Genomic DNA, 13,882 nt, shown 5'->3' with positions numbered 1-13,882 from the left:
GGGCCGCCCGGCCGCGGGGGGCGGGTCTTGGGCGGAGCCTGGGGACCGCCCAGCTGCAGGGGGCGGGGCGGGGCTGCGATTTCTCAGCTGGCGGCAGCTGGTGCGGGGAGAGCCGCGGTTTGCTAGCGACGTTGTGGTGGCAGCCTCCCCGGAGCCCAGGAGTGGGCTAGGGCGAGGGTGCTGCGGGCGGGAGGCCGGGCCTGACCCGCAGGCTCCGACTCACTTTCCTGCATGCTGCCACCCTTCGCTTCCCTGCCCGACCCAGCCAGGTGCTTCCTTTGGGTCCTGCCCTCCCGGTCCCCTCCCAGGCTCGCAGGCGGTGGGGATGGAGTGCAGAATGGACAGGACTGAGGATGCCGGTGCTCTCACGGGCGCTAGTCTTTCTGAAACCACGTCCTACCAAACAGGCGGATCATTGACTACTTGACCAGTGCCCGTCTCAGGCGGGCTCCCTGCCTCCTCCATCCCACTCCTGGAGGTGGGCGTCGAAATGAGGGCGGACCCTCTCAGAATCAAAAACCAAACGTGGGACCTCGGCCAAGTGGGAAATCACCCCCCGGATGTGAAGGAGGGGGTAGGAAAGGAAGGGCTGGGACAAGCCAGAGGGGTCGTGGGTTTGTGGTGAAGAAGAGAGTTGGCTGCAATAGACAGACGTCCGAGGGTCACTGGTGAGGGTAGCAGCACCCTGAATCTCTACAACCCTCTCTCCAGCTAGAAACGGGTTTCCCCTTTCTTGCTTTACCTTCACCATAAAAGGGAATGATGTGGAGCCAGGCAGGCAGGGCCGGGGGCTGGACCATTCCTTGCTCTGGAGCTGTCAGGGGTAATGGAAGCCAGTTGCTTTGCGGTAGAGGGGGGCCGGGGCTCGGGGGAGGCCTCTGCTTCTCTGAGCCAAAGAAAACTGTACGGGAGCTGCTATAGGTCTGGAACAGCTGGGACAGGGGACCAAATTGCCTCCTGTGTGCACAGTGAGCTGAATTTGCACTCTTCCAATGTTGCTTTCTCTGGTCTCGGACCATCAGCAGTTTGTGTTCAGTTTGCTCCTAAACTCAATACTTGCCTTCAGTAGTTAGTTTATAGTTTTCCATGCCTCCTCCCACTTCTTGCCCCAGCCCTCACCCACTGTTTCCCAGAAGTTTCATATTTAGAAATCCCAGGCCTACGTGCTCTCCACATAACACGGGTGAAACCCCAGACGTGTTTTCCCCAGGCATCCCTCCCTGAGCTGGTGTGTCCCCAGCTCCGCCCTGAAAGAATGATGTCTAGATTTTAGGATTACACATTATTATGCTTCGTGTCTCCTGGAAAATGGGAGCAGATCCAAGTTCAACCACTTAGGTATGCTATTGAATCAGAATTCAACTCTAGTTTTAAAAGAAGCTGTACCTTAAGAGAAGGCCCAGGGAAATGCTTCAAGATTTCAGGTGCAGAGCGTCCTAGACAACCACAAATGAAAGGCACCTCCTTGACTTGTTATTGTCATCTTATGTGCTTATTGGTAAAGAAGGAAATAGGCCCAGAAGGTAACCTAGTCAAGGTCCTACAGCTGGCTGAGAACACCTGTTCTTCCTACCCCCACCCCCCACCTCCACAGTAGAGAGACTTAGGAGGTTGTCCAAAGGTCAGGGACAAACGGGAAAAGATTTATTTTAGAATTACCCAGAAACATCCTTCACCTCCCTTTCCCTTCCCATGCCTAGGTCAGTGAGTCTTTATCAGCCTTCACTGGGTCATTTGGCCTAGTGCCTAAAGGAACTGAAATAAAAACTGATCTCAGGACTGAACTAGACTCAGCTAAGAAATGACAAAGCTTGATTTAAAAAAAAAAAAAAAATCCTGGATGGAAAAGTATGTGGGAAAGTGAAGCAGGCCAAACCTCTTCCTGGCAGGATTTGGGGAAGGTGGTAGGAAGATACTTATGAAACGTACTCTCCAATTAATATGATGGTTTTATTGTTGGTGCAATTTAAATAGAGCTTCACTCTGTAGCTCAGGCTGGCTTCGAACTCAGGATTCTCCTGCCTTTGCTTCCCCAGTGCTGGGATTACAGGACATGAGGACCGGGGTCAGGTTTAGGAGTGAGAAATCCTAAGACTTGGGAAAGGAGGAAGACTGAATCCCAGGATGGTCAGCTCCTAAAGTATTATACCTGGAGAAAGGCCTAGAAGGCGTACACACACACACACACACACACACACACACACACACACACACACACGCTTGCATTTGGAGAGGCATGAAATTTGGCTCTAATTGCCAACTGTGTTGGCATGATACAAGACCCAATTCACATGATTCCCCTTCTTCCCACCCACTGTTTAGTTTTTTAACAGAAGGCCTTAGACATAAAACACTCCTTATTTCTGGAGCCCCCTGCTATCCTGGCTCTGAGAACTTCAGTTCCTTGTTAAATCAGTGATGGCTGAATGAATGAATTGCCTGTGGCCAAGATGTCCCACAGGCACTAGGTCATCGAAAATGAAAATCCCCCACCTTACAGTTGTTATAAAATAGAGTCTGGCCAGGTGGTGGTGGTGGTGGTGGTGGCGGCGGCGGCGGCGGCGGCGGCGGCGGCGGCGGCGGCGGCGCACACCTTTAATCCCAGCACTTGAGAGGCAGAGGCAAGTAGATCTCTGTGAGTTCGAGGCCAGCCTGGTCTACAGAGCGAGTTTCAGGAAAGGTGCGAAGCTACACAGAGAAACCCTGTCTTGAAAAACAAGAAACAAAAAACAAAAACAAAAATAATAGACTTTGTCTTACTACAAGGACGTAGCTTTTTTTTTTTTTTTTTTTTGGTGAGCAATTCTGGCCAATGACTTTGGAAAGTTGTGACCGCCTGCCAGTACTACCACAGCAATGCCACTGCCACCATTACTACCACTACGGCGTCCTTGCCAACACCGGTCACCATTGCTGATTGCTTGCTCACCCTGAGACCAGCAATGGGAAGTTTCGCTGCCAGTGAATGGTGAGTAGGAGATTTCACAAACCTTCATGTCAGAGCCTGGGCCTTGGCTCCTAATTACAAGGCTAAGAGAAATGCTCTTTTCAAAGCCAGCATTCTTTTGCTCGACACATTTAAACCGTACAACAGAATTTCCGACCCAAGAGCACAGGAGAGGGAGTGTGTGGTAACTGGGCAGTCAGTGACAGGAAGGCTAGGCTGATTTTTTTTTGTTTGGTGAGGTTTTTCAAGACAGGGTTTCTCTGTGTAAAAGCACTGGCTGTCCTGGATACTCTCTCTGTAGACCAGGCTGGCCTCAAACTTCACAGAGATCTGCTTGTGTCTGCCTCCCGAGTGCTGGAATTAAAGGTGTGTGCCACCACTGCCTGGTCTGGCTTATTGTTATTTTATTTATTTTTTTTTAAGGTTGCCAGTGGTCCCCTGAAGGGAGAGGAGGAGAAGAAAAATACAAAACTCAGGGCTTGGAGAGATGGCTCAGTGCTTAAGAGTACTGACTATTCATCCAGAGGGCCTGGGTTCAATTCCCCACAACCGCATGGCAGCTTACAACTGTCTGTAACTCCAGTTCTGGGGGATCTGACACCTTCAAACCAATACACATAAAATAAAGTACAATGAATTATTTTTTAAAAGAAAAGAAAAATTCAAAACTCATAGTGGTAGCCAGGATAATCTGGGGGGCCCGGGGAGTGGGTTTGGTTTCTGCCAGGGCCACGACCTACAAGTCATGCAAAGGCCCAGAGACAAGGCCCCCACCTCCCACTGGCAGACTCCTGAAATCAGGGCCTCTTGTGAACGCTTCCTTCAAGTCTTCCCACGTGCTGGTCCGCAGGCCCCTGAAGAGCAAACATATTGCTACTTCTATTGGTTCTGATTTTTTTTTTCCGACACCTTGCCTTGCAACATCAGTATTTCTTCTAGCCACCAAGGTCATATTCTAGGTCTGTGGCTCTCAGAAGTCGAGGCAAATCACTGAGAGTCAAGGAGAGGAGTTGGTGACGTTCATTCTCACGGCTTCCAGTTAGCACTCTATAGATGGTTCCCAGAATGCAGGTCTGCATTTTAACTATTTCTTGACAGTTATTTCTACTAGAATGTATTACTCTTGTTTTAGTTTTTTTGTTTTTTTCCCTGTATGTTCAGACTGAAATAGCCTCTCTTCCCTCTAGGCCTACTCTTTCCAACCTCCTTGTTTTAGCTCAAGCTCTGGAACCTTCCGTGGTGTTTCCCTCTATCTTCACGCACCATGCAGGCATAACCTTTCTTTCTTCTCATGGCCGTGCTCACCAGCACAATCCCTCTGCATCACTTTACAGTGTAGAATTTGGAAGAGGCCCTCGAGAGCAAACAGACTCCCAGGGGTGGTGTGGACAGTATTCCAAGTTACAAGCTCCAGAAATTGAGACTCAAGTCCTTGTAACCTCATTCTGGGTTCGTTGCTCTTACTCCAAACCTTGCAAGTCAACAACCTGGCCAGTCATGGAAGCCTCTCTCTCATTGGCCCATAACCTACCTCTCTTGACTTCTGCCTTGCTCCTTTCTGACAATTAATAGCTTAACAGTTGCTGAGTGTAGGCAGCTGAGGCAGGAGGATTCCCACAAGTTCCAGTCTACCAAAAAGAGCTAACATATACCACGTAAGCCTGGACCATATTCTGGGCGCTATTCTGAAATGTTTACTAATCCTCATAAACCTAAGATGGAAGCAGTTATATTATCCCTGTGTCTGAGGAAGAAACTGAGGCAGACCACATTCCCTGAGCCTGAAATCTCTGCCCTTCCCTCGTCTCTGTCCTTTACTCCTCCTCCTCTCCTGCCCCACACTGTTCAAGCTCTGCCTTTTCCAGCAGCTTCTTCTCCTACCCCCAGCAGCCAGCTGTCTCTTCCCAACTCTTAGCCAGAGCACACATCATCTTTGTCCTGGCCTCTTGGCAATAGGTCCGTCCTGCCTCTGGGGTTCTCTGTTTGGGGGCCCAACCACCGGAGTTGTTCCTGAATCGACAGTGACGGAGTTTTAGACTTGCAGCTCGGGCACCTTCTCCTGCACCTGGCACGCGGCCACCTCTGGTGCCCGTTGTCTGTCTGGTCCTCCAGCTTCTCCCTTCTAGCGTCCCCTGGGAGATGCAGGTCCAGAACATACCGCAGAGAAGGCAAGAGGCGGCAGGCATCTCACCAAGAGCTTTTGGGTCAAGCTGAGGATTCTGTCTCTGCAGGCCACAGAGAAGGACTAAGTCTCACTCTGCGATCACCATATTCAACCCTCCTGGTTATGGCCTGACCTTCACCAATGGCAGACAGGAAGGAGATGCCTTGACTCTTGTCTCCTCCATTGTTTAAGAAAAGACTGCTTGGTTTTCTGATTCCTTCCTCTTCTCTCTCTCTTAAGTTTCCCATCTGTCTCCGTGGAGTACCCCTTCCCCTCCCCCCACTTCTTCTCCTGAGTCACTGGAGTCATTTAGAGTCCAATCTCAGCCATATTATCGATGTGCTGTGTCACCTTGGACAAATGAATTACTTTCCCACGTGAGCCTCTAAAAGGAGGCAGAAGGACCCAATGGTGGTGAGGTCCTGCCGAACCCCCACATGCAGTATCCCCTGTACAGTCCTGCCTTCCCGCTGGCTGTCCTCAGGGCTCCCTCTCTCTTCATCTTCTCCCATGGGTCCTGTTCTGACTGACCCAGGGGAGCTGGGACTCTGGCAGGAGTTCCTGGTCCTAACCACCACCAGCCGGGGGCCTCCTATCCAGATTTGGCCCCGGCTCTCCATGTGGCCTGTCTGGGAGGCTGGCCTCAAGCCCGGCGGCAACTCTACATTTCTCTGTTTTTCCTTTTTTTTTTTTTTTTTTTTTGCCCCCCTCTTTCCCGGAGTTAACAAGAAGCAGATGTGGCCAACGATGGTTGGAGAGGTGGGGGAGGAAGGGGGAGGCTGGACCGCCAGCCAGACAGGGGGAAGGGAGGGGAGAGAAGGGAGGGAGGAGGCTGGCCCGCCCCACGGTCACTCTTGTGCCTCTCAACAGCCACAGGGGCAAAGCTCTGTCATCCCGAGGATCCAGTCATCAGGGAACAGGACAGGGAGACCAGAAGAGGGCCAGCTGGAGCCAGGGGGTGGAGGAGGCTCAGGAAACAGCCTCTGAGAGGGGCAGGGACCAGGCCCAGGAGGCCAGGGGCCCAGAGAACAGACTCCCCTCAGAAGTGCAGAAGAGGAGAGCGGAAGGAACCGAGGGAGGGACAGACAGGAGCCCGAGGAGGGAAGAGGAGGGGGAGAGAGGGGTCAGGCCCAGCAGCCAAGGAGGAGGCGTGTGGCTGGGGGCTGCAGGCAGGAAGCTGGGGACTGAGCTGGCTTAGCAGGCTTGTCCCCTGGAGCCGCAGCAGCGGCAGCGGCAGCGGCATCCCCGCGAGGCGCGGGTGTAGGCACCAGCGGTCCAAGCCGGGATGTGTCTCTAAGGGCGGCAAGGAACACCTCACCATGGCCCCCGGCACCCTCTGGAGCTGCTGCTGTCTGTGCTATCTGCTGGCCGTAGCCAATGAGGCTACCAGTTACCCTCCCCGAGGTTACAGCCTCTACACAGGGGGCAGTTCGGCCCTCAGTCCTGGGGGACCCCAGGCCCAGAACTCACCACGGCCCGCCAGCCGCCACAGGTAAGAGTCTGTGTCCCCAGCCAGCGCTGGAGGCTGTGGTTGGGAAAGTCCCCAGAAGATGGGCAACAGGCTATACCCCCCAATGCCAGGAAGAGGAGAGTGAGGACTCCCATCCATCAATGGCCCTCCCGTATGCACCTTCCTGCGGGGACTTTTTCCAGAGCTTTGGTGGCCTAAGGGGGATCAATCAGCTCACACCCCTCTTCTCTATGGAGGCCTGCAGTTGGGTGCCCAGGGAAACTACGCCGGAGGGGCATGGACCAGACCTGGCTGCCAGCTGCCCCGCTGTGTGCCAGCCAGTTCTGGATCAAGCAGACCTTTTGTCCTTCTCTAGGGCTTCCGTCGCCCCAGCCACTGATGTAGAACTCCCGCCCTGCTCCCTCTGGTTCCGCAGCAGCCCACAGATTAGAAGCCAGTGTGAATGGGGCCAAGAGTGCAGCCCCGCAAGCCCCAGGGGGACAGAGCCCGGCTGTGGCTTATTCTCTACTTAACCACAGGCCGGACATCTGCCTGCCCCTGCTCTCCTCCTTGAGGGGTGGGTAGAAGCACCATGTGCAGGGGATTATCCCCAGCATCCAAGTTGGTTGGTTTACACAGCTGGGCCTTGAGACAGGCCCAAGGGACTGTGAATTCCAGGGTGCCCGGGACCCCACAGTCATGAGGACTGACTTCTCTTTGTGTGTTCTTTTCATTATATCCTCCCTGTCTTGAAAAGTCTTTATCTGCTATGGTGATAGAAGAAGTGGGGTGGGGACTGCCCTTGCAAAACCCCTTTCATTGGTCCCCAAGGCCCCTTCATCTTTGGACCCGCCATCAGCCTCTGGGCCCACTGGGGCTTGTGTCTTTGGTCCTTTGGCCCAGGTAGGGTTGTGCCTACAGGAACTGGTGTGCCTACGTGGTGACTCGGACCGTGAGCTGCGTCCTTGAGGATGGAGTGGAGACCTTTGTCAAGCCAGACTATCAGCCCTGCGGCTGGGGCCAGCCCCAGTGTCCCCGAAGTATCATGTGAGCCCCCCAACACTGAGGGATTGGGTGCTTAGTGGGAGCTGGACCAGGGCAGACAGCTGGTGGCCACTCAGGGATTCTGTGCGGAGCAGGGAGCAGGGGGCAGGACAAGACTTTTTGAGAGGATATTAGGGTCCTGGCTTAGCTGGTGAGTTCCTGCAGGCATACTTCCCTTGTCTCCAACCTTCAGGCCCTCCTGTTGGACAGGTCAGCCTCCTAGCCACGAACTCAGGGTTCCAGCGCTGGGAAAGGGGAGGAAGAGGCAGGATTTAGCCCTTGGCTAAGAAGCTGATAACTGTCAAGTGAGCAAGGCCACACACAGACTGGCCCGAGAGGGAGACTCAGCCTGAAGAACAGGTGACTGTTCACAGAACCGAGTGAATACAGAGCCTTCCTTTCCTCTCTGGCCAGGTACCGGAGCTTCCTTCGCCCTCGCTACAGGGTGGCCTACAAGACGGTAACAGACATGGAGTGGCGGTGCTGTCAGGGCTACGGGGGCGATGACTGTGGAGAAGGCCCTGCTTCCGCTCTGGGTCCTGCACCCTCCACACCACACCCCCGGCCCAGGCCTGCGCGCCCCAACCTATCTGGCTCCAGTGCAGGCAGCCACCTCAGTGGGCTAGGGGGAGAGGGTGAGTCTGCAATTTCCTAGGGATGGGGAGATCCCGGGTGGTAAACGTGGGCTCCACTGTGGAGGGAAACCTCTGTGCTCTAAACTGGAGGGAGGCGGACAGAAAGGACGTAATGACGCCCCTGAGAGTCTGCATGTGTTTATGCTTGCGTGGTTTGAGTGTGTCGGGTGGGGGGGGGGGGGGGGAGGAGTGGGGATAGATTGATTGAAAGACCTGAAAACCTAGTGCCGGATAAGAAGGCATGGAGAGGATTTGCTCACATACGCCCTCATGCGGCCAAGGTCCTTCCTAGTCGGGCAAGGCTGTGGGAGAAGCGGGGAATTCCTTTGAGAAGCTCGGTCTGTCCTCATTGAAGACAGTTAAGACTACAAATCCTAGCATGCATTGCACCTGACTACAGGTCCCAGGCCCCTTTCTGGCCCCTGGAGACTGCAGGTCCCAGAATGCAATAGTCCCTGTTGCATTTTTCTTTCCTCCCGTGTGTATGTGCTAGGCCAGGCACACCGGATGTGCGCTCTTTTCCTGCCAAAGAGATAACCGAACTATAATTATGGAAACAGGAACTTCTGGCTGACGGGCTAGCCAGCCAGCCCTCCAGCGGGCTTGCTGAAGGGTTTCTTGTTTGACCCGTGGTGCGCTGGGGAAATGCCCAGTCATTGCTACAGTACTTCACATTCCCATTCCCATTTGGGACTGTCAGCCCAAAGAGGGAGGACACATGGTGTCTTTCTCATTTCCCAGATAAGGAAACAGTTTCCAAGAAGTCAAGAGGTCTTAAGGCCAAGTGGAAACGATGTGGGTGGGTTTGGTGGCCGGATAGACGATCTAGATTAGAAATTTGACACGGGTACTTGGTAAGCCTTTTTTCTCTTGCCCAAATCGTCCAAAGAGCCTCTGACTCTTCCTGGGACTACCTGCCTAATTCCTCTGGTCCTTGGTTTCCCATGCCATCAAATGGCAAGAGTCTCTGCCCAGTAAATGTTTTAAGAGTTGTGGTTCAAATCTGGGGTAAGGGCAGTCAGTAAATGGTATTGCCTTTCTTTTTTTTTTTTTTTTTTTCTTCTTCTTCTTTTTTTTTTCTCTTGCCCACATCATCCAAAGGAGAGCCCCTGACCCTTGCTGGAGTTGGGGTAAGCTGGGCCTGGGCCCTCAGTCATCCGCTGTTCTCTCTCTCTCTTCAGGTCCTGGGGAGTCAGAGAAAGTACAGCAGCTAGAGCAGCAGGTACAGAGCCTGACCAAAGAGTTGCAAGGCCTTCGAGGTGTCCTGCAGGGAATAAATGGGCGCCTGGCCGAAGACGTACAGAAGGCTGTGGAGACAGCCTTTAACGGGAGGCAGCAGCCGGCGGATGCAGCCGCCCGTCCCGGTGTGCACGAAACCCTCAGTGCCATCCAGCACCAGCTGCAGCTCCTGGACAACCGCGTCTCCACCCATGACCAGGAGCTGGGCCACCTTAACAACCATCACAATGGAGGCACCAGTGGAGGCGGCAGGGCCCCGGCCCCTGTCCCAGTCCCTTCGGGCCTCAGCGAGGAGGTGTTGAGGCAGCTGGAAAGGCAGCTTCAGGAGTCCTGCTCAGTGTGCCTGGCGGGGCTGGCTGGCTTCCGCCAGCAGCAGCAAGAGGACAGGGAGAGGCTGCGAACACTGGAGAAGCTACTGTCCTCCCTGGAGGAACGTCAGCAGCAGCACATGGGACCCGCCATGGCCAGGAGACCCCCTCAGGAGTGCTGCCCGCCAGAGCTGGGCCGGCGACTCTCAGAGCTGGAGCGGAGGCTGGATGTAGTGGCCGGCTCAGTGACGGTGCTCAGTGGACGTCGGGGTTCTGAGCTGGGAGGAGCCGCTGGGCAGGGGGGCTACCCCCCAGGCTACACCAGCTTGGCCTCCCGCCTTTCTCGCCTGGAGGACCGCTTCAACTCTACCCTGGGTCCCTCAGAGGAGCAAGAGAAGGACCGGCCTGGGGGACCGAGGAAGCTGGGCCACTGGTTGCCTGATGCTCCGAGACGGCTAGAAAAGCTGGAGGAGGTCATGGCCAACGTGAGCAGGGAGCTGGGTGGCCGCCTAGGTCTGCTGGAAGAGCAGGTGACAGGGGCTGTGCAGGCCTGTGGACAGCTCTGCTCTGGGGGCCCCGGGGAACAGGATTCCCGGGTCAGTGAGATCCTCAGTGCCTTGGAGCGCAGGGTGCTGGACAGCGAGGGCCAGCTACGGCTGGTGGGCTCAGACTTGCACAAAGTTGGAGCAGCAGGGGAGGCCCAGCAGGCCATGTTGGAGGGGCTGCAAGGGATCCTGGGCCGGCTGCAGGAGCGCATGGATGCACAGGAAGAGACAGCAGCAGAACTCTCGCTGCGCCTCAATCTTACAGCAGCCCAGCTAAGCCAACTGGAGGGTCTGCTTCAAGCCCGTGGGGATGAGGGCTGCGGGGCCTGTGGTGGTGTCCAGGAGGAGCTGGGCCGCCTTCGGGATGGTGTGGAACGTTGCTCCTGCCCACTGTTACCTCCACGGGGCCCTGGAGCTGGTCCAGGTGTTGGGGGGCCAAGCCGCGGGCCTCTGGACGGCTTCAGTGTGTTCGGGGGCAGCTCAGGCTCAGCCCTCCAGGCCCTTCAAGGAGAACTCTCTGAGGTCATTCTCACGTTCAGCTCCCTCAACGACTCACTGCATGAGCTCCAGACCACTGTGGAGGGCCAAGGTGCTGATCTGGCCGACCTGGGGGCCACCAAGGACAGCATCATCTCTGAGATCAACAGGTTACAGCAGGAGGCCACGGAGCATGTTACAGAGAGCGAGGAGCGCTTCCGAGGCCTGGAGGAGGGCCAGGCACAGGCCGGCCAGTGCCCTAGCTTAGAAGGGCGATTGGGCCGTCTTGAGGGGGTCTGTGAGCGACTGGATACTGTGGCAGGGGGACTGCAAGGCCTGCGTGAAGGCCTTTCTAGACACGTGGCTGGGCTCTGGGCTGCACTTCGGGAAAACAACAGTACCAGCCACACACAGGCCGCCCTGCTGGAGAAGCTGCTGGGGGGCCAGGCAGGCCTGGGCAGACGGCTTGGTGCCCTCAACAGTTCCCTGCTGCTCCTGGAAGACCGTCTGCAGCAGTTCAGCCTGAAGGACTTCACTGGTGAGGACAGAAGGCATGAGGGGGTTCCCCCTTCAAACCCTTTCTATTTTTTTTTTTTTTAAAGATTGATTTATTATGTATCCAGTGTTCTATCTGCATGTACCCCTGCCCGCCAGAAGAGGGCGCCAAATCTCATTGTAGATGGTTGTGAGCCACCATGTGGTTGCGGGGAACTGAACTCAGGTCCTCTGGAAGAACAGCCAGTGCTCTTAACCTCTGAGCCATCTCTCCAGCCCCCCAGACCCTTCCTTTGTCCCCTTCCACCCTGCAACAACCAGCAAAGAGGCCTGGTCTCATGCACCTCCTCTTTGCTCGGCCCCAGTGGTAGCCCTTATTGCTCCTCTGGGAGGTTGAAGTGTGTCTGCAGAGAAGCTGCCAGGGTCCAGCTCCCCGCCCTCCCTCTGGTTGTTTCGATGGGTCTGGGAGTGGAGGTGGGATGTGGCTCTGTCACTCAGGTGCCTTGCCTGCAGCACAAGGGGCCCCAGGTCTCCGTCAGTCCTCCAAGCCCATCTCTCTACCTGTGGAACCCACCACCTTTCCTGTGAGTTGGACGCTCCCTCTGCAAATGTCCTTCAACTAGGTTTTATCACCATAGGGCCTTCAGGAGAGGCTGGGCCCCCTGGGCCTCCTGGGCTCCAGGGGCCTCCAGGCCCTGCAGGACCTCCAGGACCTCCTGGCATAGATGGACAAAAGGGGCCCATTGGACCACCAGGTATGTTGGCTGAGACCCTTGCTACGGCCAGGGTTTCGACTCTCCCGGCAGCCCAGGCATAACATTCCACACAGAGCTGGACTGAGAAAGGGGAGAGAGGACATGGAGGTTCCCAGTGTCTAACCGTGAACAGAGAAGAAAGTGACTAGTAGATGAGGTGACCATTTGGCTGCTGGGTGTCTTGGGTCTCTCTGCCGTATTACAGATTGATGCTTAGCCTACAAGGGCCGTCTGGGGAAAAGCTCGGGGCTGAGGCTATGGCCCAGCAGCTGCACAGATTTGACCCTACTTAGGCCTTTCTTGGCATCTCACCCCTCCTTGGAAACACACCTAACACTCAGAGCCCTGCAAGACAGATGTTGGATGAGTGGCCCAGTGAGCCATCTAGTCACTGTAGTCTCTTTTTCTCTTCACAGGTCCTCAAGGTGAACAGGGTGAGTTCTTCTCATTAGACCCTGGAAGGGGAAATGAGCATGAGGCTGGAGGAGGACAGTCCTCAGGCAGCCTGGGCAGCGGGAAGGGGGCATCCGTTCTAACACCCACTTTACCCCTATTCAGGAGTGGAGGGAGCGCCAGCAGCCCCCGTGCCTAGAGTGGCCTTTTCAGCTGCCCTGAGTTTGCCCCGGTCGGAACCAGGCACAGTCCCCTTCGACAGAGTCCTGCTCAATGATGGAGGCTACTACGACCCAGAGACAGGTAACCTGTCGGGGGCGGGGCTGGGTTGAGCAGTTGAGGGAATGGGTGAGGTTGGGCCAGTGCTAATGCCTCATTCCTGCCTGCCTCGGTAGACAAGTACATCTTGTCATTTTGTCATTTAGAAAGACCTTTATTCTCTCCATGCATTTCCACCACAGTTGGGCAAGGAGAGGGTGGGGAGGGAAGGAGACATTCACACCACAGATTTTTATGGTAGGGACGAGGCTCCAGCACACGTCCTGCAGTAAGTGCTGGAGATGCAAGACGGGTCCCCTACAGGGTACAGTCCAGTGGAATAGCAATGAAAGGTGTTCCCCCGCCCCCAGTCCAGGAGTGCTGTACCCGCCCACTCCCTCCTCGAGAAACCGTCCTTGTCCCAGACACCGTCCCCCCTCCTGACTGCCACCCTTGTCCCCAGGCGTGTTCACGGCACCACTGGCTGGACGCTACTTGCTGAGCGCTGTACTAACTGGGCACCGGCACGAGAAAGTGGAGGCGGTACTGTCGCGCTCCAACCTGGGCGTGGCCCGCATAGACTCGGGGGGCTACGAGCCCGAGGGACTGGAGAATAAGCCTGTGGCCGAAAGTCAACCCAGCCCGGGCGCCCTGGGCGTCTTCAGCCTCATCCTGCCGCTGCAGGTCGGAGACACTGTCTGCATCGACCTGGTCATGGGGCAGCTGGCCCACTCGGAGGAGCCGCTCACCATCTTCAGCGGAGCCCTGCTCTACGAGGACACAGAGCTTGAACAGGTGTAGACAGGGTCGGCCCGACCACCGAACTTACCTACACGGGCCGCAGAGCTACCTGGATCGCGGCTCCCCCTCCGCCCCCCACCGAGGCCGGGGTGGGCCAAGTCCGGGGACCACGCCCCGCTGCGGTTCAGGTCTCCAGAGCGGCCACTCTGCATGCAGCGACTTCGTGGTGTCTGGGACCTAGGCGTCTCCTCTTGACTTTTGGCCTCACTGCCGTCCCCACCAGAGCCCTCTCCAGGACCCGGGATGCGGAAGAGGAACCGTCCCTCGAACCCCTTCCTTGCTTCCGCAATCCTCGGGGTCCAAGGGCTTTCCCGAGCCCGCACCGCCGTACTAAACTATTCAGGAATAAAGACACTTAGTTTTTTTTTTTT

At 55.8% G+C, this 13,882-nt stretch overlaps 1 protein-coding gene across 2 annotated transcripts; it reads left to right on the top strand.

Moving 5' to 3' along the window:
- Window positions 1-5,957: 5,957 nt before the first annotated feature.
- On the top strand, window positions 5,958-13,877 carry Emilin1 (elastin microfibril interfacer 1). 2 transcript variants are annotated; one of them, XM_059248361.1, is made up of 8 exons: window positions 5,958-6,603; window positions 7,483-7,608; window positions 8,020-8,240; window positions 9,422-11,347; window positions 11,943-12,059; window positions 12,476-12,493; window positions 12,618-12,755; window positions 13,174-13,877. In XM_059248361.1, the coding sequence occupies exons 1-8, from the start codon at window positions 6,431-6,433 to the stop codon at window positions 13,509-13,511; spliced, it is 3,057 nt and encodes a 1,018-aa protein (XP_059104344.1). In that variant the 5' UTR covers window positions 5,958-6,430; the 3' UTR covers window positions 13,512-13,877. The 2 variants fall into 2 exon arrangements, with proteins under 2 accessions (XP_059104344.1, XP_059104345.1); XM_059248362.1 differs by having other exon boundaries at window positions 6,510-6,603; window positions 7,465-7,608.
- The last annotated feature ends 5 nt before the right edge of the window (window positions 13,878-13,882 follow it).

The sequence above is a fragment of the Peromyscus eremicus genome, chromosome 22 (genome assembly GCF_949786415.1).
Source record: "Peromyscus eremicus chromosome 22, PerEre_H2_v1, whole genome shotgun sequence".
Lineage (NCBI taxonomy): Eukaryota > Metazoa > Chordata > Mammalia > Rodentia > Cricetidae > Peromyscus > Peromyscus eremicus.
This window is presented reverse-complemented; position numbering and strand designations above follow the sequence as displayed.